This window comes from Nipponia nippon, unplaced genomic scaffold (assembly GCF_047370975.1).
Source record: "Nipponia nippon isolate SJK-2023a ecotype South Korea unplaced genomic scaffold, ASM4737097v1 scaffold_5, whole genome shotgun sequence".
Classification (NCBI taxonomy): Eukaryota; Metazoa; Chordata; class Aves; order Pelecaniformes; family Threskiornithidae; genus Nipponia; species Nipponia nippon.
The window spans coordinates 30,684,517-30,710,467 of record NW_028262369.1 but is presented as its reverse complement, the minus strand read 5'-3'; the positions used below and the strand labels follow the sequence as shown (position 1 = coordinate 30,710,467).

Below are 25,951 nucleotides of genomic sequence, written 5' to 3'. Positions count from 1 at the left end.
TTTACTATGAGTTTCAAAATGATAGCCAAGATCCTTTTCACCAGAGCAGGAAGCCTCTAAGTATTGAACTGGGATTTCAGGTTGGGATCCACGATGTCTCCTTTGCTGGAAGGGCAGAGAGTGAAGGAGAAGTCAGGAAAACCATCTGTGCCAGAGCTACAGCAACAGCAGTGCTGTTTCCAAAGCAGGGTTTGTCTTAGAGGGGAGTTGCTAGAAGACAAAATCTGCCTGTTTCAACCCGAAACACTGAACAAGAGATGCTCGTATGGGGTTTAGATGCTCAGGTGTAAATGCTCACTGCAAAAGTTATAGAGAAATAAGTACTTTACTGCCTATGTTGTCAATGCCATAAAGGCTCTGGAGTGCTTTGCAGGGCTGGGGCCACATCCAGCCCTGGGCATGTTTCACCTTGAAGTGAGCAAGCGGCTGGGTGGGTGTTTGGCCACTAGCCAGGGCTAACTCACTGCACCTCCCTAGGAAGTTCTGTAATGTGTGATGTTTCCCATATGCCATGGGCTAATCACACACATAGAACCAGTTGCCACAACACTGCTGACACATAGTATCTTATTACCCTACCGTGTTGCCCATGCATGTGAACTGCTCTTGTGAACTAGCTGCTGCTCATGCTAAATTCATCCTTCCAGAAATTGCTCCTCTGCTTCTCATTGTCCAGTTTGCACCCACAAGAACATAAACACTCTGGATGCAACCACTAGCTATACAATGCCAGATCTCATGGCCCACACTGAGATGGGGGTTTTACTCATAAGCAGTCCACCAGGTGAGCAGCACCATCCGAGAAAATTCCTCTGGTGAACAGCTTGTCTACCATGTAGTCAATCTTGGGTGGCGCAAAGGGAACAAGCTGCAATAAAACCATCCCCGTTCAAGAGGCGACAAAGATGAATGAGTCATAGAGCCCTCTGTGAACCTCCCTGCCTCACTAGTGAGGTGAGTGGGAAGCGGTGGGAAGCTTAGGCCCTCCTTGCTGCTGTAGGACAGCAAGACCCTATTTTCAAAAGGATCTGGGTTAGCAGCATCTGCCCACTGTCCTTTCCCATCTCCAAGGCATTAATACATATTGTAACCTGGCACAGGCCCAACTCCTCCACACGTTAGAGAAGAATTTTTAGAGGCTTCAAAACACCAAGTATTTTTAATTCATTTGCATCATTGGAACAGCTCCCATATAGAAATCCCCACTGGTGGAACCACAGAATGATTTAGGCTAGAAGAGGTCCCTGGGGGGCCAACTGCTCCAACCCCCTTCCCACTTAACCACCAAGAAATCTGTAAACTGCATTTAACAGCTGAGGGATTGTGAAAACTGTTGTGAGTTTGATATTTATGGGAACACCAAAGGTGACGGAAAAAAACAGTGCTTTAGAAAAGGGGTGACTTGGAGATATCTGAAGGTGATTCTCCTGTCTGCTAGGCCAGGAATATAAGCAAGATTACTTTTGTTTGGGAAACAAACTGTTGCATTTGCCTTCCTTCCTCTTTGTGACCCTTGCAGCAGGGAGGGATGGTCCCTGTTCTATGGGCAGCAAAAGCAGAGATGGGAAGTGACTTGTCCAAACTCTGTGAGGAGCAGGATAACAGCTGCAGGCAACCACAGGCATGAAAACTCACCATATGCCCTGCATCCTGGAGGAGCTTTCTTGTCTGCTGGATGGCCCGTTTCATGCTGGGCGAGGGCTGGAAGTAGCCATCTCCTTCATAATACCCAATCCGAAATGTCTTTGAACTGGTGTAAACCTGTGAGAGGAGTGTCCATCACTTGCACATGAGACGTACAAGATTGGACCATTCTCAGGGAGGCAGCAAATGAGGTCTCCTGGGTTGGAGGAATGATGGGAGCAATAGGGCTGATGGAAAGCAGTGTTGTCCAGAACATAGGTCTGCAGCAGTGATCCTTGGTATGGTCTTTCTGACATCACCTCCTGCCCTGCGAACATGTCCCAACTTTGAGATAGCAGGTGTGATAGCGCCTATACAGACCACATGCCTGGGATGCCTGGCTATGGACAGAGTTCAGGGGCCTGTTCCTCGAGGGTCTGTATTGTCTAGGTGTCAGGGACAACTGAAAGATCCTAGGATCCTAGGACCTGAGCCAGAAAGACATGATCAGATGGTAGAAGCAGAGAGGTAACGGCAAAGGGCAATGATTTCTTAGGTCAGTGCCTGTTAAATCAGGCTCTCTAATTAAGGGTGTGAGAGGTGAATTCCTCTGAGCAGTAGAAAACCACTGCTTTAGGGATTGGGCCAGGATGGAGCCAACAAGCTTGCTTTGGACTTTGCTGGGATGGGAAGGGGTCAGTATCTGGCGGGTCTCATCAGGGCAAGCCAACAGGGGCCTGCCAACCCCACTGTGTGGCTGCTTCTTGTGGTTGCTCATTCCGGGTGTCCTCTGTTCAGAAGGACACTTGCTTCCCTGGGTCCTTCACTATCTTGAGACGTGAAACCAGATAGGAATCTCCCAAGATCTCACTTTGTTGCTGGGCAAATGGAGATACGGGATTGCCTCTGAGCCTTACCTCCTCATTGAAGGGGATGGCGGGCACAGTGGGGTCCAGCCAGAACATCTCCTTGCAGAGCAGCGCCTTCATGCAGAGGGCCAGGCTGTCCACGTCTCTTGCCATTGGCCCCAGCATCCCTGCCACGGTGGGTGGAAGAAGAGGACAGATGTTGGGATGTACCTGATCCTGTTGCCTGTGGGTTTGAGCCCACACAATCTGCAGAAGCTGGATGGCAGGTGGACGCTGCCAGCTACAGCCAACCCAATGCCCAGGATGGAGCCTCCCCTTGCGATCAGAGCTCCCTCCCCTCCCAAGGAACCCACAGGGCTCTTCTGGTGGTTGAGAGGGTTCAGCATCTGGCCGAAGGTGAGGTTGCTGCAGTCATAGCTGGGGAGAAGAAGATCAGCAGGTGAGTGAGGTACTTCTGTCTCTGCAAGCCATAAATACAGGGCACAGAGCATCCGTGCAGGGATAAGTGTGGAATTAATCCCAGCAGGTAGAATCAGCATGAAGTAGATTTGTTGGGACAGCTGAATTTAAGAAGAAAGAGGCATCAAATATAAAAGAAATAGTTTCAGATTGAAATGAGGAGGCAATTAACTCAACATGCATGATTAGCTTGGACAAGGGTGGGAGCTTGTGCATGTGGGCCCACCCTCTCTCAGATAGCAAGAGTCACATGTCATAGCGTTTTCACAAAGGTGAACACGCGATTACTTTATCATCGTCTGTGGGATGTTGGTTTTCACGAAGGGGATTACCTCTGGCTCTTTAGAACCTGGACAATGACACTGTCTTCTTCCTTCACTTCGCCCAGAAACTTCACCATCCCTCCAGAGGAGACATGGCCCTTGGGGATGGGAAGCAAAGCTCTTTAGGTACCAGGAAAGATGCTGTTTGGAGCTGTGACATTAACAGACGTAAGTCCTGATGCCTCCTGTGACAAAGTTCCCACCTAACTTTTCTCACAGACAGAACAGGACCTGACTACTCCAGATTGGAGTAGGTTAGAAATTTCTGCAGAAAACAAAATTTTCATCAGAAGAAAGGCAGGTTTGCTGGTCCCACAATATTGGGTCCAGAACGTCCTTGTCTGAGGGAACTCTTAGCGAGTCCTGATGAGGATAGGACATCCTGGCCTGTTCCCAGCGCCAGGCCAAGAGGCAGGGGAATTAGGGATGTACCTTGCAGCTAATATGGTCCTTGATGCTGATGGGAATGCCATAGAGCAGCCCCTTCTCCTTCTGCTTCTTCAGTTTCTGGAACTGATCCTCACAGCCATGAATGAAGTCTATCACACAGTTCACCTCCCGAGTCACCTCCAAAGCCTCTCCAGAACAGAGAAGAGCAGCAAGGCAGATGAATGGACAGAAGGAAGGAAACAGTATTTAAATTGAGTTTTCAAGCTGAAAATTCAATCACCTCAATCCTTCAGCATTCATTAGTCAGACCTTACCTATAAACTTTAGATGTTTCTTGCTGGGATAATTTTCTGCCCTGGATCTCTGCCCTACTTATTTGCCCATAAGCCACCCTTCAGACATCACAGAATTGACAAATTGTAATCCCCAGCATTGCTGGTTCTTTCAGCAAATGAGCTGGTTTTTAATTTGAAAGCCCCCACAGCCCAAGAGCCCCACAGCATCTCTCCCATGCTGGAGGTATCACTCACTTTGCCAATGTAGGAGTAGAGGACACTTTCTGGGGACAGGGACCCCTCCTTCAGCTTCTCCACCAGCTCCACCATTGTCAGCAAGAGGACATGTGCAGTCTGGGTGCCTGGGCTCTGCAAAGGGTAGGAAATGGGGTGCAGAGGGAAGAAAATGACAAAAAAGGCTGGTGTTGAGGCTGCAAATACCCAATTCTAACATCTGCCTCGCAATTACCTTGAATGGAGACTTTTAGGAGACGTTCCCTGTAGAAATGCAGACCTCCCACATAGCACTGCCTGTGCTGGAGTGGGGAATTTGCTGACGGGGAATTTGCTGAGTCTTAGTTCATGAACCAAAACAGGCTGGAGAGTTGCATGAACCTGCAGGAGAGGTTTGACCTGTCTTTGTTTACTCTCCTGCAGGCCTTCACCCCCCCTTCTGACTCATAGACAATGTGTTGAATAGCAGTTCGACCAGCTAAAGTTTTACAAAATTTATTATTAACATGGGAAAAAAGAAGTGTGGGGGCTCTTTGTAACCTCCTCCCCAAGAGAAGAATAGCAGTAGGTATTTATTATGGTTTTAAGACAAATCCCAAATCCAAGGACCTGACCTCCTAAAATCCAGGTGCTTCTTTACCTGGGCATGGGGAGGAAGAAATGGCTTTTGGTTCACAATGTGCAGATGTTGGAGGGATGTGCAGCCCCCCCCCCAATACTTTGAGGATGATGGGGCAGACAGGTCCCTATGGAGGGGCAGAGGTAAGGAGGATGGGAGAGGAAAGGCTTGGCAGTAAGGATTGATGAGGAAAAAAGGGCATAAGGAGGTGTGGAGTGGTGATCTGATTCAGAGGGTCCCAAACTCTGATCCATCTTTTATCCTTAGGATTCCCTCAACAGGTCTGTATTAAGAAATAGTTCCTTTATGCTGTCTTTACGGGAGGTTTTTTTGTGACAATGGAAGCTGGTGACCCTCAAAAAAATTGGAGATGATCCAAAATGTGCACATGCCCTAACCACCATTCAAAGAGGGATTGATCAGCACTCCCCCATTTCTTTGGTTACCCAAAATACAATCCCTTCCTCCCACACACACTCTCTCTCCCGAATTACCTCTTGCTTAAACCTGTGAGCTGCCTTCTCCATTTGCTCCAGGGCCACATCCCGTGTCCTCCTCACCTCGTCCATCCTCTGCTGGATCTGCCTACGTCCCAGCCATTTCAGTAGCACAACAGCTGCAGCTGAATTGCAAAGCAGAGCCGAGAGGGTGTGAGGGTCTCCCCACAATGGATCTTGTATCTGCCACAGTCGCTCTTGGGTCATGATTTCTCTCCCAGTCCTTCCTGTTCTGGTCCAGCTGCGGACACCTGGGGCTCCCACCTTCTCCTAAGGAGGGCTGATGAATGCAGACTATGCAATTGCCTGCTGTGCAAGATCAGCTCTGCAGCAGAGTTGCATTAACAAAGTCTAGGAATGGACTTTTTAGACCATGGACTTTGAAAGGGTCTGCCTGCTGGACGAGCATTGTGGGTTGTGCTGCAAAGCAGCTCACACTGGGTTTAGGGGAGTGGCCCCCAAGGCTGTGTCTCCCCAAGCCACGGGCTGCTGCTGTACCTGGCTACACACAGGAGACAGAGCTGATTGACAGAGCTGAACATCTGCGAAACCCAGATCTGGGCTATCCCTACTATACCCACACCTAATAATTAATTAGCACTTAAACCCATTAACTAGAGGTGCTCAGCCATCATCTCTGTCCCTCAGGCAGCAGCGTGCGCAGCCCTTTGAGCCTGGGACAGCATAGCTGTGCTTGTCCTGGGGAACCTGGTGCAGGGGGTGAAATTGCACTTATTGGAGAAGAGGGAGCTCAGGAGAACCAAGAGTATGAAGGTGCAACAGGACACAGTGACTCTGGAAAGGCAGTGGGGAAAGAGCTATCTGAAGATGCCTTCAAGGAGTATGAGCTCTGTGTCATTTTCAAGCCAAGCCCCCCAAGCATTTTGGCAACCCAGATCAGGGGGTGAGCTCTTTTGGGAAATCCCCTCTGATGGACCCAGTATTATATCTGCTCTCCAGTCTCTAAGTCATCTTCCAGCCAGCACAAGGCAAAGGAGCTGGAATATGCAGCCTTGCCAGCCCCCGGAGCTGCCCCTTGCCGCAGGTGCTCCCCACCCAAGGGACTGTCCCCAAGAATACAGAAAGGAGGGACTGAAAATATCAAACTTCTCTCCAACCTCAAGCATCTGCAAGCCTACAAGGAAGGAATAGATGTCTCTGAAAATTCATTGCCAAGATGCAAGGCAGCGTTGCCATATCTGGAGAGATGCTGCCTCTGCTCCAAGTAGGGTAGCAGAGCTTGTAAGGAGGCTGCATCCAGGGTAATCATTGCTCTCTGGTGGAGACGTCTTGTTTGGGGACCAAAAGCCAGTGATCATGCTGCTATCATGTTGCCTTACCTGTTGCAGACACATCATGTGGGATTATTCCTGTGGCAGCAGGGAGGGAGCTTGGGGAAGAAGCAAGACCTCATAGAGAAATTGGTTGCTGACTGGAAAGGCGAGGAGGACCCTCCCTGTTCAGCCAGGACAAAGAGCAAAAAGAGCCAAGCAACTCAATGTGGATGTCACCAACCTCTCCCCACTGACTGTGGGGATGTGGTCTTCATTGCCCCGTCCCAGCCTTAAGCTTCAGTGCTGCCATTCACACTGACCTCCCTCTGTCCAGGCTGGGCTGGGAGCAGCCTGCAGCTGGCCCTTTTTGGCAACCTCAAGTCCACAAAGCCACACAGCAGCTTTGGCCGTGCCCGGTGCACTTGTCTCGTGGCAGTAGTCATGGCTCGCTGGAAGTCTTCCAGTGAGAACTGTTTAGTGGTTCAGGTCCACTGGTATCTCTGTCGTTTGGACTCCTGCACCCTGCCCACCTCTGTGCCAGGGAGAGAGCAGTTAAACTGAGTGACGCAGTGCTTGGCTCTCCGAGACCATGGGCACAGGTGTCATTGTCTCTCCTGGGACAAGCTCCTCCAGGCTTGAATTTTAAAATGCAAACAGATAAACCCCACCCAGCATTTTCTGTGTGGGCAGGGAGCACCTGCAACTGGTGAAAAATGCTATTCAAGCTCTTCTGGGGCTTGGCTTTACATATCATTCAGCCCTGGGATGCCTGGAGCTCCCTCCCTCTTATTTTCAAAGCCTGCTGATAAAGAATCAGGGTCATGGGGGCTGCTTTCTCCTAGGCTGGGATAAAACTATCTGCCCAGCCCTTGAAAAGACCCATGCTTTTGCATAACTCTGGTTCAAACAACACTAATACATTAAAAAAAAACCCAGACATAAATCTGCCAGAGCTTTGTTACAATCTGCTTGTGACATTGCTGCATTGGGAAAACGCTTTTGCAATGTGGTATCCCTTTCTGGAGCACCCTTGGAAACCTGCCGGGAGCAGGGTGTTGCCAATCTGGGTGTCAGCAGCTGCAAGCAGCTGGAAAACCTCACTGGAAAACCTGGCATGGCCCCCTCTGCCAAACGGGAGGAGAGGGCGTGCAGGGCAGGCTGTCCAGCTGGCCATCTGACCCCAGCATGCTGCCTTATACATGCAATACTGTGAGCTGAAGCACTTCATACCTCTGCTCTGGGGAAAGCAGGAGTAAGTGCCTGAAGATGGGAGTAAATGATCGCTCCAGACTTCCCCTCCATGGCATGCAGGGTGCCAGCAGCCTTGTGCTGTGGGAAGCGGTCCAGCTCCCTCCCTGCTTGCCAGAGTCTGCAGGCAGGCTCAGATTCGACCTTGGATTGATGGTTTGACCTCGGATTGATGGTTTGCGGCGGGGAAAACACCAGATTTCGTCCTCAGGGAGCTGAGAAGGGAGAGGAAAACCCCTTTTCCTACAGCACTCCAAGAAGGAATCTGAATGTCTTGGACAAAACCAGGCCCTGTGGCCCAGTTTCTCCATTTGTAAGAGAAAGATCATGTTCTTGCACTTCCCTGGGGAGTGTTGAGAGGATTATTAAAATCCACCCCAATGCCCTACACAAACACAGACCTGAAACAGACTTCTGATAACAAAAAATACTGTATTAGGACAACGATTGGAAGTGCTCCACCACTGCAGAGCTCGCCTTGCTTTCCCCTTGCACCCCAAAGCCAGCAGCCAGCCCAGCCATCACTGCATCCTTGCGGAGGGGAACATGAGTTCTGCGGGCGAGTCAGACCAAAGGATGACCTGTGCTGATGTTAGCTGGGATCCTGCTCCGGGCAAGTGTGCAGGACTCAGACGAGCCTGGTTTTCTTCAGGATGAGTGTCTCCACCTCCTTCATGAACCGGAGGCACAGCTCCTCCTGCCACGGCAAGGCCACACACTGCACAGCCACCGGCAGTCCCACGCTGCCACGAAAAGCCTGTGGCACAGAGAGGGAGAGGGCAGGGGGATGTCCAGGGGAAGGGATGGGGATGCTCACGCCCCTGGGGAACTTGGCGCCACTCACCTTTGCCAGGGTCCGGTCCCACCAGTCCCGAAAGTACCCCTGGTAGCCCTTCAGCTTCTCCTCATCCTCGTCTGTCACCATTGTGACAGGGACCACACCAGTGGGGAAGTCCAAGGCGTTGTAGAGCATGGTGTAGCTGACTGCCACTGAGGGAGAGGGGAAGCTCGCAGCGCCAGCCCACCACAGGGAAAGCCTTCACCCCCCTCCGTGTACGTGAGCTTCCAGCTAATGGGGTGCTTGCACTGGGAACTCAAGGGCTGCAGGATGGAAACCTGCCCTTGGCTCCCACATGCACCAAGGGGGTTGTCCTGGGTGCACCCCACAAGCTGGGGCTGCATCTGCCCCAAGAGCCGAGCTCTTCTCACCGCTGGCCAGTGCCTTGGGAATGTGAGGGGAGGAGGAGGAGGAACACTTCTCCTTGATACTGGTGGAATGCTGCAGCAGGGGCACGCTGGAGGCAAAGGTCCCCCATCGGCAGTCCTACCTGAGAGCTTCCCAGGGTAGCCGATGCCAAGAGCCGGGCCCAGCATGGGACAAAGCATGACGTCCAGATTCAGCTTTTTCCACTGGGCGATGAACTGGTGGCAGAACTCCTGAGGAGGAAACGCAGTGGTGGTTGGTGGGTGGGTGGATGCACTGTCCCGTGGCTGCTGGCTGAGGCTCTCCTTGGGTGCCCAGCCTGGCTCTTGGCCCTTCCCCAGGAGCAGCCATCAGGCTACATCAGGCCTGATCCTGCTAAAATCCAGCAACTCTTTGCTGCTTGGCCAACAGCCCTTCCAGCATACAAAGCACCCTCCCCCCTGCTAAAACTGGAGATGGGGAAAGATTGAGTGTGGGGGCACATGGAAACCTGGGACATGGGCATGGGTCTTGAGAAAACCAGAATGGAAATAAAGGCAAGTCTGCTGCAGCTGATGGCCTACGTTTTCAAGCGTAGGAGTAAAAAATTCAGGTCTGATTCGGGATCATGAATGTGTCTACATGTCGTCCTAATCTTCAATGTGAGATCTGTTGAGGAGTGACGTATGTTCCTACCTCACATCACCAGTGACTTGATCATCTCCTAACCTTGGCGGGTACTGAATCTGCCTCTTCCCAAAGAGAAATAAAACACTAACTATCCAACTCCGAATTGCAATACCTTACCTCAATTTCACAATGAAGACTCCAGACTTCATCCACTGTGCTGAAAAAGGAAACCAAACCAATTAAAGGCATCAAGAGGTGCTGCAAAGAGCAGCTTTAGGGGCAGGGAAGAGCATCAAAAAGCAGATGGGCACACGTTAGCTCTGCTTCTGGAGCTGCAGCCAAGGGAAAAGAGGACATTGGCAAAGTCCTGGCTTTCCTCTGAAGGGCTGGGGGTCTTATTTCTGCTTCTGCCCATGATGGAGGGCTGAAGACGAAAGGCAGATTGGTGCAGTGCGGCTTTGGCCTGACAAGTGTCCAGCCCTGTTACTGCTGCTGTGCTGAGGAGGTGGAAGCCTAGGCACATCATTTCTCAAAGGCCAGGCTGTGTGAGGTGGACTGATCCTTTGATGTGGGGACAGATGTACTGCCTTGGAGGCACAGCACAAAATACACCCTCTCTGCTACAGGATTTGAGTCCTTTCTCACCACTAACTGCCCACCACTGTCATCGCAGCAAGGAAGAGCAAGCCTTCCCTGTGCATTTACCTTCCTTCTGTCTTACGGGGTCCCTACCTCGTGGCATGATGGATGGATTAACCAGTGCTGAAGCCAACACTGTATTTCACTCCCACACACTTCATCCAGTTCCTAAGCAAGAGGCTGTGAGCCCCTGACCTCATTCCCATCCCATCCTCAGTACTAGAACAGTTTGCCAAACCCTGCAGGGTTACGGTGTTGACATAAACTGCTCTCAATTTGCTCCCAGCCTTGTGTTTTCTGTCTTGTATTTTCTCAGATGCATGCAGCTGGGGCAGTAACCCTAATGTAGCAAACACTGCTGCTCTCCAAAAGAGAAACCCAAATCTTCACACATTTGCTCAGGCTCAGATTTACTCACTTTGCTCTCATACTTCTTATGATACTTGAAAATCGAGGCACCTGAGAAGCAGAAAGTAAAAAAAGAAAATAATTTACATTAATCCCAGCCCTGTCCTCTGAGACAGCTCTATCACAAATACAAACTGTTGACTCAGTGCTCAGGCAGGACTTGTGGATCTTCCCCAAAGTGAGGAGAGGAGGAACAGAAATAGCATCACTCTGGTTTGGAGATGTGTCTAAGAACAGCCAGGAAGCAATGCCTAGAGACTTCTCTATGGTAAAGCCTTACTGCAATGGGAGACAAGTTATTCACCACTTATTGCTTAACTCCATCTACGCTAGAAAGAAATGGACCTTACGAAGGGTTTGGCAATCCAGGAGAGGACAGTTTTTAGCCAGTGTGGTGACTTCGCCAACCAGAAGAACAGCCCCATGCTGCTTTTCTCCAGCTCCCCTTTGCTGAAAGAGAAGAGGATGTTTAGCTGAGCAGTGTTAGGAAGCCATCACAGTAGATCAGCTTTCACAAGGCCAGCAGCCCCTCTAAACAGCATATCTAAGTGACAAAAAGAGGTTTGCTCCACTCCTCTGGGCTTCTCTGATTCTCACGGTATTTATAGGATATCAGCACCCAGTTTCCTTTCATCTGTCAAGGCTGGTAACAATCCCAAACAAACCCAAGGTTCAGCTGAATCACTTGATGGTAAGCTCCCCAGTAAATCCTAGTGCATATCAGGCACTACCTACATCCAATAGGTCTGCTACCTGTATCCATATGCTAGCCAGACCCTAGGAACGGCACCGATCACACCAAACTGTTCCAGGCTATACTTACAATGTCTTGAGAAAGGAGGCAGCCCCATCTGCAAACATTCCCCTGACGCAGAAGTTAAAGATCACATAGTCCACATTCGTGAGTTCGAAGGGCACCAGCTGGAAGGAATGGAAGAGGAGTCAGTGGCACAAGCACAAGCAAACTGTGTGGGAGAAGCCATTGGGGGCTTGCAGTGGGCCAAGCTGGGCTGAGGTTTTCCTGACAAGCCCTCAGGAAAGCCTCTAGCATCGGAGGCCACCAGGTCCTCCCCATCCCATCCATTCTTCCCTGAAAAAGCAGTTTTCCCTTTGAACAACAACTGATGAGTCAAAAGATACAGGATGGGAGTCCTGGTTTCGGCTGGGGTAGAGTTAATTTTCTTCCTAGTAGCTGGTATAGTACTGCATTTTGGATTCGGTATGAGAATAATGCTGATAACACACCGATGTTTTAGTTGTTGCTAAGTAGTGCTTACACCAGTCAAGGGCTTTTCAGCTTCCCATGCTCTGCCCGGTGCACAAGAAGCTGGGAGGGAGCACAGCCAGGACAGCTGACCCAGACTGGCCAAGGGTCTATTCCATACCATATGACATCATGCTCAGTATATAAACTGGGGGGAGTTGGCTGGGGGGCAGCGATCGCTGCTTGGGGACGGGCTGGGCATCGGTCAGTGGGTGGTGAGCAATTGCATTGTGCATCACTTGTTTTGTATATTCTTTTATCATTATTATTATTATTATTATTATTATTATTATTATTATTATTATTATTATTATTATTATTATTATTTCCTCTTCCTCTGCTGTCCTATTAAACTGTCTTTATCTCAACCTGCGGGTTTTAATTTTTTTTTCCAACTCTCTCCCCCATCCCACCGGGTGGTGGGGAGGGTAAGCGAGCGGCTGTGTGGCGCTCAGTTGCTGACTGGGGTTAAACCATGACAATGGGCTTGGCTCCCTGATGCCCAAGCAGCCGCAAGGCACAAAGGTCCCTCCAAAACTGGCAGTGGGTTACAGAGGGCATGAGTCTGTTCTCCCCACTTCACTCCTGATCCTTGTGCATGCAGCCTGTGACGGATGCACTCGACCCCTTGACCAGACTGGCGGTGGTTTAGTGCACACTCCAGAAGAGGTAAAGGCCTGAGCCATCGCTGGGCCGTGAACTCCTCTAGTTTCAATCTGTTCTCTGAAAACCCACAAAGGAGCAGAGCAACAGAGTGAGCATCGATGCATATGAGCTTGGAACACCGATCATGCAATTAAGACATGAATAGCAGGTGGCTTTTCCAGGACTCATTTATCAAGGAACAAAGAAAGTTGTGGGCACAAGGAGCCTCCTGCATACCTTTTCTATGGCACGTAATTTGACTACAAGCCAAACACTTTATCCTATAAATATGACAACCTAATGAGCCTTCTTTGAGCTCTCCCTGCTAGGCAACGTGGCTGCATGATGGTGATATCCCCTTGAGCTGGGACACCTCACAAGGTTGCTCATCAAAGCAGAGAGACCTTTTACCAACAACAGATCTTTAGTAATTGACCGATATCATGCATAACCTTGTAGTATGGCAATTTGGTTTTGTCTTGGTAGCTTTGATTGCATGCTGAATTGATGCTAATGAAACATTATATAAACTTTGCATGTACAATCCCTTAGACATGAACCATTGACCAAGTCTGAGACTAAGATTAGACTTAGCCACACCTAAGTTCCATCAAGAGTTTAGAAAGCAAGGGGGCCTACTCTGAACCTCGTGACTCAATGGGAGGGCCTTCCTTACTCTTTGCATCTCCAGTCTCTCTGTGAATCATTCTAACTCGAGCGTAACTCAATTTTCCTTTGTATGATTCTTCCATGCAGTAATTAATAGAGTGAACCTTGCCATTGAACTTTGCTAAGTCGCACTTTCACAACATCATATTAAAATCATTTTTGCTAATACCTTTGTCAGCGATTCCTTAAGCATTCTAAATCACCCATTCGTGACGCAGCCACGACCATGCCTCATACACAGGAGATGGCTTGCTGAAATGGCAGAGAGGATGAAGGAGACAAGCTCTGCTCTGCACCCCGGAAACTTGAGACCCTAGAAATGGATCTGGGTCAATATGGGACTGCTTGGCTACAAATGATCTGCCATCTGCAACTGCCCTTTTATTTTCTCCTTAGGTCCTTGTTTCCAGATACAAAAACAGGAGGTGGCTGTGGAACTGCCTGCCAAAGGATATGATGCAGAAGACGTGAAATTGGTTTGAGAATAGACTAAACAAATACTTGAACAACAGCTTGTCACAGCCAATGAAGAGAGGTGAAATCAAGTTGCAATATAAAGAATTTCTCTTTCCCAGAAGCAGCTATCTACTTTTATCAAAGCTGTGGGAAGATGAGTGGATTCCAGGCCCTCTTTCCCTGCCAAATTTGCTTGATGTTCACACACAGGTGAACAGGAAGAATAGATGCAGCATGACTGTTGGGCTTGTGCAACATCCTACCGTGTGGCCAGCATCCTCCAACAGCTGCTTCGTCTCCCGAACGGCACGTCTCATGGCAGGGCTTGGCATGGTGAAGAAATCAGTTTCATAGTAGCCTATGCGGAGGGGCTGTGTGCTGGAATACACCTGCAGAGGAAGGGAAAGCGTCAGCTGGCAGGATGTCAGCAGGGTCAGGAGCCATCAGTACACCCATGCTGCAGGGCGAGCCTGGAAAGCAGCACTTCTCTTGCCCACGTGCCTACCCACAGCATGTGGCAGGTAGGAAAGGGTCCTAGAGGGCTCCCATGAGCCACTGGTGTTTTCAGCCTGAGAGGTGGCAGCTCTTCTCAGAGACCTTTGCCCCCTTTGAGGTCCTTTACCTCTTCGTTGAAGGGAAGGGGGGGCACTGTGCTGTCCAGGTCAAACATGTCCTCGCACAGGAGCGCCCGCATGCACAGTGCCAGGCTCTCCACGTCTTTTGCCATTGGCCCCACTGCTGCAGCCACTGGAAGAGACCAGAAGAGAGAGTTCATGGATGGGGGTCTTTCAAGGGCATGTCCTGCAAAAGCAGGACCTCTTGGCATCGTTTTGACTTAGTCTAGTGTTGGCAACAGTTCCTCTTTGAGAATTGGGGTGGGGATGCGTACAGGTGCCTTTTCACCAACAGGCCCATGGTTACAGACCCAGAGTTGTTATCTGTCAGTATGTGCCCTGACATCGCCATTTCACAACTTACAAAATTAAACAAAAAGCTTTGTCGTTCACAACACAAGGACAACATAAGACACCCCCATTGTCTACTAATCCCACCTCCCATGAAGCAGTGTCAGACAACGCAGCAACCTGGGGGTTACAGAGTGTGTTGAGGTTTATGTGTTACACAAACTGCCCTTCTTGGCTCATGCACATTCCAGTTTCTCAAGAATCACAGTATGGCTCTCTGAAAGAGTCCCTGAAAGGGAACCTGCTTCCCTCCCTGAACATGTTGGAGAAGGTCCCCCATAACCAGCTGAGCGTCCTTCTCACCCCTGCCCTACTGCCCTCCCTGGGGAACAACCATCAATTCCTACCTGCCTTCTGCCCAAGGACACCAGAAGTGATTCCTTTTTTACTGCGAAGAAAAGACACACATAAAATACAGCAGGTGAATAGTTTTTGCAAAAGGGAAAGGCTTTAAGCAGTAGCAAGTGGTAATGAAAACACTGCCCTCCCTTTTCAAATGCAGAGGTTGGCAGAAGGAAGGGCTAAGGGGAAGGCCAAGAGAGACCCAACCTAGGCCAGAATGATTTATGTCACTCAGGAACAACCACCCCTTTAGCATGCAGATGGAGAGGTTTCTCGTCTCCATTCTGGGGGAAACAAGGCTTCCCTCCATACAGGCCCCAGATAATGTCCAGGCAGGAGGGAGAAATGAGCCCTTCCCATGTCCTCCCAGGTTTCCCCTTGCCGACAGAAAGCAGGAGCATCCCAGGACAGCAGTTGGTAGGGTGGGTCTCACTCAGAGACATCAATCGCTGCATTACTTGCAGTACCTGAGTCTGTTCCCGGTGGGTTTGAGTGCACAGATCCCACAGAAGGCAGCGGGGAAACGCAGGCTCCCTCCTACATCTGTCCCAAAGCCCAGGATGGACCCACCTCCTCCTACAAGTGCCCCTTCTCCACCAGAGGAGCCTCCGGGGCTTCTGGTGTAGAGCAGAGGGTTGAACGTCTGACCAAAGATTAAGTTCTTGCAGTCATAGCTAAAGAGAGAGAGAGATTGCAAATGAGAGGAATTTAGTATCTGCTGATGTGGACCCCGGTCACTACAAAAAGACCTTCAAAAGGTAATTGCATAATTCACTAGTTGTTACATTGACATCACTTAGTCCGAGGAAGCTTCCCAAAGCTCCCATGAAGACCACCAGCCTTTCCATGGTGGTCCCAGGACCTGGATTCACTGCCAGCTAATTTCAATGTCGTCAAGCCTTCCCCAGACATAGCCTCTGGCAGCACAAATATATCAAACCTCCTGGAAAAGCTCCCTGTTCAGGCGATCCCAAGGGCCAGAGGACATCCAAAGCAGCCCACCTGGAGCAGGTCCAGGCCCCCCCACCCTGGGAGGGCATTGCTGAGCCCCTGCTTGGGAACAGGCCAAATGCCAGCTGCAGTGATATTTGAACTTCGGACTCCCCCAGGAACTGGTGCAAAATCTGATAATCCCTGGGGCAACCTCTTGGTGTCGCTTTTTTTAAACATGGTCAGTCATTGCCGTGTCACCTTAAGACAGGCATTTCATATGGCTTGGGCAATAGTCATTCACGGAGGAGCTTTGCCAGTTCACTTGGCAGGACCCAGGGACACTAGCAGGGTGGCTGTCCAGCAGAGCATGCCTGACCTCACCCGTATCAGTGGCATCAAGAGTGGTCTTGCCAGATATGGCAGGAGGTTTGGGGGCAGCATAGTTTAAGGTCATTAGCTTAGCTAGCTAACTCCTCCATGAATATGTGTTTGCACTGTATAATTAACACGACCACCTCTGAGGGGTTAATTTAAAAAAAAACAAACAAACCAAAAAGTGATTATAAAACATACAGCACAGGAAAGAAGGGCAGTGATTTCTCTCCTCTTCTTCTCCTCTTTTGCTTCTTTATTTCATTTGGAACTAGAGTTAATTTTCATCCTTAGTGTAAATGTGTTTACTTTTTAAAGTAAAACTTAAAGACGCTAAGGATGGGGAGCAGGTGTTGTTATTTAAGAAGTGGGAAATGAGAATTAGACTTGATAGAAACCCACCTGAGATGAGGAAGGGAGCACCCACTTACCTGATGAGGGACTGGGGAACGTTGGTTTTGACAAACGGAATTGCCCCCTGTCTCCTGAGCACCTGCACCACCACGCTGTCCTCTGCCGCGGGTTTATTGAGGTTTTTTATAAACCCTAACGTGGAATCATGGCCCTGGGAACACAGGACAACAACATTTCCAAATGGAGGACTGCAATTCCCCCTGCCCTCGTATTTTTATCTACATATATAAGCATGTGCATGCACCTCCAACAACCCATCCATCAAGCGCGCATAGTGTATTGGTAGTAAATCCGACCAGCTCTGTTGGCTCATATGGGAGATGAGCAGCAAACACCATCACCTGCCAGGGCAGGCCATCCCACATCAGCTATGACAAAGTCCAACCAGATGCTGAGGTCAAACCTCCCCCTGCCACCAAACTTCAAACCAGAGGGATCTCAGGATACACGCGGTATCGTGCTGGTGGTACCTGGCAGTCGATGGAGTCTTTGATGCTGACAGGCACCCCGTAGAGCAAACCGAGCTTCCCTGTCAGCTTCGCTTTCCGGACCTGAGTCTCACTTTCCTGCAGATACTCTGTGATGCAGTTGGTTTCTGTGGCGATTTGGAGGGCCTTGGGGAAAGCAGGCAAAGCCCAGAGGTGAGACACAGCCCGCAGCGCTGCATGACAGCCTTCTGTTTTGCAAAGGACAAACTACCGCCTGCCTATTCCCCCTTTTTCACCTCCCCATCTGGGCAGTCGGTATCAGGGCAGCCCTTTCTGTTCTTTTCTAAGACATTTTCATGCCAAACTCCAAAACATTGTCTGGACACAGCGGGGGCATAGCACCAGCTGGTGCATGATGAAGAGAGGCACTCAGCCCAGCAGAATACCGAAGGCTATTCTCTTGCTTCAGCTTCTAGGGTGGCATAAAATGATAATCCCAAAGTGGGAACCCAGGAGGTGATCAGGGCATTATGGCAAAAGTAGAGAATGAAAGTGGACACCAACCCATTTGGAAACGGAGGGGAGACAACAGCAGCACTCTGCAACTACCTGCCCCTGGGAAGCTGTGGGCTCTCCTAGGAAGGTATGGGCTTTCCAGATGCTGAGCTTGCTGCTCCCTTTTCCTCCAAACCAAGCTGAGAGCCATGGCAGGCAGATGCCCAGCTCTCCCCTCACTCACAGAAATGCACAGAAGGGCCCAGCACTAACCAGCAAGCAGTGATAGCTCAGCAGCATTTAAACCAGGTTTGAACCAGTGTTTGAACCTTGTGCTGGGCTTCTCCCAAAAAGAGCCAGCCCCACTGTGGGTGAAACGCTGCCCCACCACCCTTGCTGCTCACCTTGCCCACGTAGGCATAGAAGACGTGCTCTGGAGGGAGGGAGCCATCCCGGAGTTTCTTGGAGAGCTCCGGCAAAGGCAGTGAGAGGATGGAGATCATGTTCACAGAAGGATGCTACGGGAAAGGTTGAACAGGCAATGAGACACCTCTGTCTCAGCTGGTGGGTTCTTCCTCTCCCCTTGGTGCCCACTGTAACCCATCCAAAAAATATCTGCCATTTAGTGGCCAATTGCAATATCTGCCTCAAGACCGCAATTCTGCTCCTACCTGATACCAGGGAGCATGGCGTGAAACCTGCAGGGCCAGTAGTAAACCAGGCTGTTTAAAGCCTTGTCTTCCTGGCCAGACCGGTCTCACCAAGCACCTGCTGTTTAAGAGAAAGCCTTTTGTGCAGCCTTGTTCAGACAGGTCTTGGCCAGGCCTGGCGGAACTGCTCGGTGCAATGTTCTCTCTGTATTACAGTGAGAATTGGTGGCATGGTTATAGACATTGCTCCAGCAAGAAATGAAACCAGACCCGGTGACAGCTCTTCTCCTGGCATCACCAAGATATCCTACAGCGAAGCGTACAAACCAGGGAGCCCCTCGGCTGACAGCAGACAGGTCATTTTTTGGGTCAGCAGAGATTTCCTTGCCACCTACTAAATACCATGAAAAAAGCATCAAACCTCATCCCCCAAGCTGGACTCTGAATGCAAGCGAGTCCACTCCAACCAGAGGTCGGGATCGGAGGGGACAGAGGGCGGTCGAGCCGGATTTCTGGGCACCGCGCCTCGACACCGGTGGCATCGCATCTCGTCCCTGCGGGCAGCGTCCTCGGGCTGTGCAGCTGCACTTTGGCCTCTGCTGATAACACGCTGCCTCTCGCCTTTTCCTGCCACCTCCTCAGCAGCCAGGCTGAGCCTCCTGCCATGGCGGACAAGGCCGGGAAGCTTTCAGACGAGGGGCAGGGATTTTCCTCTCCTCGCTGCCGGCTACTGCTTGCTAGCGCCTGCACCGCTGCCCGTTATCCCCCGCTGCACCGGCTGCCCCGGGAAAGGTTTCCTCCCCATCCCTGCTACAGAGAGGATCGCTGCGTTGCTGGGGCGGGGGGGCGTGTGCACGCACACATCGATTTATTAAGGCAAAAAATAAAACGAAATCCCCGCAGCTCCATATTAGGAGCCGGGACGCCGTCTCGCAGCCGGGCCAGCTCTGCGAGAGCGGCTGCCCCTTGCAGGGAGACACCCCCCTGCCCGCGGGGAGGCTGCGCGACCGCTGGCCCCGGGGGATGCTAAGGGGACGGGGCCAGGGTGAGGAGCCATCGCCGGGCGGGCGCAGCCGGCTTTGCCCATCCGCAGCCTCCCCGCCCTGGTGTGGAAGGGAGAAGCGCGGCTTATTGCACCCACCTGCTCCCGAAAGCGCCGTACAGCCATCTCCATCTGCACCAAGCTCCGCTCCTGCCTCTGCCGAGCCTCCTTCACCTTCCTCCAGAGCCCCCTTCGCCGCCGCCATCGCAGCAGCAGCAGCAGCAGGCTGAGGGCCGAGCCGCCCAGCAGGGCGGGCAGGGGGAGCCGCATGGCGGGGCCGGCCGCCCGGGCGCCCCGCTCCTCCCGCTCCTCCCGAGGCCGGCGCCTCCCGGCCCCCGGCCGGGTCCAAGGCCACCCGCTCGCCGATGGGGAGGTGGGGAAGAGGGAGGCAAAACCTGGGGAGGACTCCTGGGCGGGAGAGGGTTGGGCTCGCTGGAAAGGGATTTAACCAGTTTGCTGCTTTGCGAGCAGCAGCGCGGGTAGGGAGGAGGAGATTTGGGAGCAGGAAAAAAGCTCCTGGATGAAAACTACTCACTCCTTCCTGTGCTAGGTGGCCTCTCTCTGATAGGGTTTATTTATTTTGCCGTTCCTGAAGTGGGGCTTTGATCTCCCGGTAATTTTTCAGTCTCTCTGGGGATAGTCTTGGCTAGGAGCATTGAAGAAGCAGAGGGGAAGTCCCAAAGATAGCCAGCTCCTTTGTGTTTCCTGAAGCCGAGCAGCTGTGTGGGAAAAAGAAACAATAAACGTCCCAGGCTGTGCCCAGCGGAGTCCCCTTCATCACTGACAGAGCATGGGCGTGCCTGCGCTTTACCAGGTGCTGCAGCCTCCAACACAGAAATCTGGCATCCCTGCTCAGGCAGGGGAGTGCTTGCTGCAGCCTTGTGCTCAGTTTTGAGGGAAACTCCAAAATAATGCCTTTGTCACCAGCCCCACATGGGGTCTGTCCTTAAAAAAAACCTTCACTGCTTGCAAAAGTTCATGAGCAAATATTTCAAGCTATCCAGTTTAGGTGCTGCCCATAGGATTGTGGAAAACTTGTTGGGAAGGATTTGGGATGTCTTCTCTCTCCCCCTGCCTCCCAGCAGGATGAGCTGTGCCTAAGCTGTCCCCAGGCAGATGCGGAGCTAGAAAATGCAACGGAGAGTTCCATGCCCCCAGACCTGATTTTCCTGGCATTATTGCTCAGGCCACTGGCTTCAACCTTCAGGCCATGGGGGCTACTTTAGCAGCACCTGAGCGGCTTGCACCAGAGCCTGGCTCCCCTGGAGGGAAATGCTGTGCTGTACATACACAGCGTCCTGGGGCTCTTTGCTGAAGGGTGTTGAAGCCTCAGAAATATTCAGCCCTCACTGAACTTGTGACCTATGGCTTCTTGCTCTGTATTTAAGGATAAGGAGCTCCCTGTTATCTGGGTCAAGGAAATTACATGCAAGAACTTCCCTTTTTCCCCACAGCTTTTTTTTTTTTTCTTCTTTTTTCTCCCCACTCCTCCCCCTTTCAGACTGTGGGGCTCAGAGGATTATACAGTAACGCGAGCTTCCAAGGGCACTGCAGTCCCGTGCGTGCAGAGTACTCGAAGCACAAGAAACTGCGAGGGGAATGGGGTTGGTGGGAGTGCCCTTGCACTGAGCCAGGGTGGTGGAATCGGCTCAAGGTTGGTGAGAGCAGATGCTGTGATCCCTATCTCCTCCTTCCATCTTTCTCATGCTGGAGGCTTCACGTTCTCCTCAGCTGCACTGATCTCACCCCGTCCAAAACAGGGCTGTTTCCCTGCAGGCAGTAAAACCAGGCAGACCTGAAGTCTTTTAACAAGAGAACAAGAAAGGGGGTGAACTTTGCAGAAACAGAAGTTAAAAACTAGTTCTGGCAGAAGGCAAAATTACTTCTCCAACCCTCTTCCCCCTAGTTTAAACCCTGCTTAAAATCTCTCATGCAGGAACAATTTCGAACTTCTGCAGTTCAGCTTGTCAAAAAGAAGAAAACAAAATATGAGCTTTATGCCTGGAGCACCTGTGCCTCCAGGAGCTGCTGCCGGAGAGCCCCCTCCTCCCCTCTCCCAGGTAAGTGTACGGGGGTGAATAAATGGGGTTGAGGCATCAGGCAGGACAGTGGCAAGGCTTGGGTCTCTGCTGGGGCCAGCCAGCTCCAGGAGGTTAATCCAGGGCATGGGAAATCCCAAAATGCAACAGGTCTCTGCTGTGACCCAGCTGCCAGCAGAGATGGGGCAGGGCAGAGGACAGGCAGGTGGTGGCTGGGGACACCCTGTCCAGGAGGATGTGCCTGGCACCGCCTGAGGGAGGTAAAATGGGTCTGGCCTTGCTCCCCATGGGCTGGGGTGGGGGGCCAACTGCTGGCTTGTGGGGCGAGTGGTGCCCTGATGTCCCTGTGGAACACTGGTGTGTCCTTGCCAGGTGAGCAAGTGGAGCTTTTCTGCTGTTATGTCCATAGGGCTGCCCGCACACTGCAGCAAAGGGGGCTTGACTCTTGGGGTGCTGGAAACGAGGGTGGATCCTGCCCCTGCACCTCCTTCACTGCCTGGTAGGGATGGAGCCTGCAGCTAATGGAGGGCAAAAGGATCAGCTGGATCCGTGAAGGCTTCCTTCTCCATTGCCCACACCCTTCCATGTGTCCACAGAGCTGCAACTGGGTGGGTACCACCACACCCCAGAGATGCTGTAATCCTGTGGCTACCAAAGGAGGGGCAGAAAGCTGTCATCTTCTTTCAACTGTGACACATCACACATGATCAGCTGGACCGGCTGGGACTGAAGGACCAGCTAGCCCCCACTCTTCTGACACCCGAGCAGATGCCAAGAACGTGGCAAACACACAGCAATATTTTCCTTAACACTGTCTCCTGGAGTCCAGAGAGCTGTGGCTACTCAAGCCAGAGGTTAGGTTACAGTGACTAATAGCTGTGATCATACAGATATTTCTGGTGTGAAGCAATCTGATTCTGGCACTCACAGCGTCCTGAAGTGGGGAGATCCACAATTTATCCACATGCTACAGGGAAGCAACATCTCCTGTTTGCCACCCTCGGCTGATTTCATTTGCTGCCTCTTATTTCAGAAGAGGCAATAAGAAATTGTTCACTGTTCACCTGGGAATTTATACACTTCTGTTCTTCCATTTCACCCTACTGCTTTTAAACTGCTTACCAGAGGTTAGCAACCTGCTCCTGCCACCAGCTGCCAGTCACCTCCTTCCTGGAGTCTGACCCTCTGGAAGAAGATCCAAGCTTCATTTACAACAGCCAACAGTCCCTTCTTGCTTCATTTCTGCTCTCCTTGTAAGTTCCTGACTCTGGAGTGGGATTCGTCAGCATGATCTGCAAGAAGGTGAAGCAGCTCCTCTCAGAGCTGGAGTTTAACCCCTGCAAGAGGGTTGTCTGGCAGCTCAGGCAAGAGGTAGTGTCATGTGGGAGCAATTCCTTTTGTCCCTGCAAGAAAATTGCGTGTTTCAACCAAGTTGTTCACTTGGTGACACCTTTGTTGTTCACCTCTGCCTGCAGAAGATGCTTGTCCTTCTCACTGATTGTGCTTCAGAGCTCTGCCAGTGGCAGGGCTGGTTTTCCCAAATCTGCTTTAAGCTGGAGTATCTGAATTACCATAAGCAGATTGAACACATAGTTTCTGCCATCTTTGTGGACTCTGCTCTGGAGCAGATTAGGGAGTGCTCACGTATTTCTCCACCAGCAGACCAGAGGAGGAGATGACCTGTGTCCTCGTTTTGGCTGGGATAGAGTTAATTTTCCTCCTAGTAGCTGGTATAGTGCCGTGTTTGGGATTTAGTACAAGAATAATGTTGATAATACACTGATGTGTTAGTTGTTGCTAAGTAGTGTTTATGCTAGTCAAGGACTTTTCAGCTTCCTGTGCTCTGCCCAGTGCACAAGAAGCTGGGAGAGAGCACAGCCAGGACAGCTGACCCAGACTGGCCAAGGGGCTATTCCATACCGTATGATGTCTTGCTCAGTATATAAACTGGGGGGAGTTGGCTGGGGGGCAGCGATCGCTGCTTGGGGACGGGCTGGGCATCGGTCAGCGGGTGGTGAGCAATTGCATTGTGCAATTGTGTACTTGTTTTGTATATTCTATTATTATTATTATTATTATTATTATTATTGTTGTTGTTGTTGTTGTTGTTGTTGTTGTTGTTATTTTCTCTTCCTCTGCTGTCCTATTAAACTGTCTTTATCTTAACTCATGGGTTTTAATTTTTTTTTTCTGATTCTCTCCCCCATCCCACCGGCGTGGAGGAGGGGGTGAGCGAGCAGCTGTGTGGTGCTTAGTTACCGACTGGGGTTAAACCATGACAGTCCTTTTTGGCGCCCAACGTGGGGCACGAAGGGTTCAAGATAACAACAGATTTGATTGGAATGTGCTAGATCGGATTTATAGCTGTTATTGCTGTTTACCTATTAATAGGCAGGCATCTGTGCTTGCCACAGGGCTTGTTTGCCTTACTGTATATTAGAGTCTAGTGCTCATTAGTGGCTGCTTTTTGCTTTCACTGCTTGCTGTACTGCTGTACTGCTCATCATCTTACTGTGTTGTGCCTGGGAACATTCTGGTAACAGCAATGGCGATGTGCCAGGGCTGGCAGATGGCCTGGGTATCACTGCTGTTTCTGTGCTGCTGTACTGGAACTCCAGTGTGAACTCCAGTTGAAGGGACTGTGACCTGTGGATGAGTCCATGCGCAAGCAGGACACCCCGAAGCGTCTGTGGCCATGGATGAGCCCATGCCAGAGCAGGTATGTCTCAAAGCGTCTGTGGCCATGGTTATATTTGTGCCGCAGCAGGTGTACCTCTGAAGGGATTGTGGCCCAAGGATAAGTCCACACTGGAGAAGGTACACCTTGAAGCATTTGCGGCTGTGGATAAGTCCATGCTGCAGCAGGTACATGTTGAAGCATCAGTGGCTGTGCATGAGGTCATGCTGCAGCACCTCAAAGCATGTGACCATGGATAAGCCCCTGGAGGTACACCCCTGGAGGGACTGCAGCCATGGGTAAAGCCATGCCAGAGCAGGTTTACTTCTGAAGGCATTGTGCCCATGTAGAAGGCCATGCTGGAACAGGTGCACCTCAAAGTGACTGTGGCTGTGGATAAGTCTATGTCACAGCAGGTATACCTCTGGAGAGACTGTGGCTTACAGACAAGGGTCCACTTGGAGAAGGTAAGCCCCTAAGGGACTGCAGTCTTTGGATAAGTCCAAGCCAGAGCAGGGGCAAGGGGAGGAGTTCATTGCAACATTAAACCCTATAACCTGGCCCAAAGGGACCAGGGATGGAGATTGTAATGGAAATACCTTTCAATTGTTGTAACCCATGATTTGAGTTGCATGTTATAGGAATTACTATAGCAAGAATCACCTGAACCAACACAGGAGAAGCCTTACAAAAAGCAGTGCAAGCGCAGCAGTGACCTGACCTCAGCTGGCTTTGGTATCCAATAACTCAATGCAACACACCACCTCTCCTGTCCTGAGTGACCACCATAACAGGTGGAGCCCAAAGTCATGGACTAAATTAACTCAGTGGACATTTTGTGGACATTTTAAAGACATTTTACAGACATTTTACAGCAGTGATCCATAGACTAGGGGAATGATATCTGTGTGTTGTATCAAGGGATGGGAAGCGGGGTGGTGGTTAATGAGGTTGTATTGGATAGTGGGGGACCTGAGCATGATGTAAATGGTATGGAATAAGGGGTGGAGAGTGTGCTGGTTTTGGCTGGGATGATAGAGTTAATTTTCTTCACAGTAGCTAGTATGGGGCTATGTTTTGGATTTGTGCTGAAAACAGTGTTGATAATACAGGGCTGTTTTCGTTATTGCTGAGCAGTGCATGCACAGAGTCAAGGCCTTTTCTGCTTCTCACCCCACCCCACCAGCGAGGAGGCTGGGGGTGCACAAGAAGCTGGGAGGGGACACAGCTGGGACAGCTGACCCCAACTGACCAAAGGGATACTCCTCACCATATGACGTCATGCTCATATGAAGCTGGGAGGAGAAGAAGGAAGGGGGGACATTCAGAGTTAGGGTGTTTTGTCTTCCCAAGTAACCATTATGCGTGATGGAGCCCTGCTTTCCTGGAGATGACTGAACACCTGCCTGCCGATGGGAAGCAGCAAATGAATTCCTTGGTTTGCTTTGCTTGTGTGTGCAGCTTTTGCTTTACTTATTAAACTGTCTTTATCTCAATCCATGAGTTTTCTCACTTCCGATTCTCTCCCCCATCCCACTGGTGGGGGAGTGAGCGAGTAGGTGTATGGGGCTTAGTTGCTGGCTGGGGTTAAACCATGACACCTGGAAAAGGACCGTGACTTGCACATGCAACTTGCACTTGCACAAACTCTCTTGCTCCTTGTGTACCTGACAGCTGTTGCGTGGTAGCTTGATGGAGAGTAAGGAAAAGTTGAAGAGATCATAGCAGTGGGGTCCCTAGGATGGGGGGGACCCTTTGGGAGATCCCTAAGATTGCTGAAGACACCTTAAGCAAATAGTTTCAGGCTCTGAAAACCTCCTTTCTATACAAATGAGGGAGTGGGGACTTATTTCTAGTAGTGCCTGTGTTACAGCAACCTAAGTCCAAAC

At 50.8% G+C, this 25,951-nt stretch overlaps 2 protein-coding genes across 2 annotated transcripts; both read right to left on the bottom strand.

Annotated features, from left to right (window-relative positions):
* Positions 1 to 20: 20 nt before the first annotated feature.
* Positions 21 to 8,023, bottom strand: LOC104015534 (vitamin D3 hydroxylase-associated protein-like; the record flags this gene model as incomplete). The annotated part of the gene is given in 13 exon segments (XM_087730224.1): positions 21 to 105; positions 750 to 868; positions 1,636 to 1,761; positions 2,541 to 2,692; positions 2,695 to 2,909; positions 3,240 to 3,285; positions 3,288 to 3,372; positions 3,707 to 3,850; positions 4,195 to 4,308; positions 5,287 to 5,569; positions 6,630 to 6,745; positions 6,884 to 7,095; positions 7,794 to 8,023. Coding segments are annotated over 10 exon segments (1,296 nt in total), but the record flags the coding sequence as incomplete, so codon positions are not given.
* A 200-nt stretch (positions 8,024 to 8,223) lies between these two features.
* LOC104015404 (fatty-acid amide hydrolase 1) lies at positions 8,224 to 19,956 on the bottom strand. The gene is made up of 15 exons (XM_009468143.2): positions 19,446 to 19,956; positions 18,059 to 18,172; positions 17,202 to 17,345; positions 16,749 to 16,882; positions 15,480 to 15,686; positions 15,018 to 15,058; positions 14,328 to 14,452; positions 13,969 to 14,094; positions 11,495 to 11,592; positions 11,022 to 11,121; positions 10,682 to 10,722; positions 9,802 to 9,841; positions 9,140 to 9,248; positions 8,656 to 8,801; positions 8,224 to 8,568 (listed from the first exon to the last, which is right to left on the bottom strand). The coding sequence occupies exons 1-15, from the start codon at positions 19,614 to 19,616 to the stop codon at positions 8,440 to 8,442; spliced, it is 1,725 nt and encodes a 574-aa protein (XP_009466418.2). The 5' UTR covers positions 19,617 to 19,956; the 3' UTR covers positions 8,224 to 8,439.
* Positions 19,957 to 25,951: the final 5,995 nt, after the last annotated feature.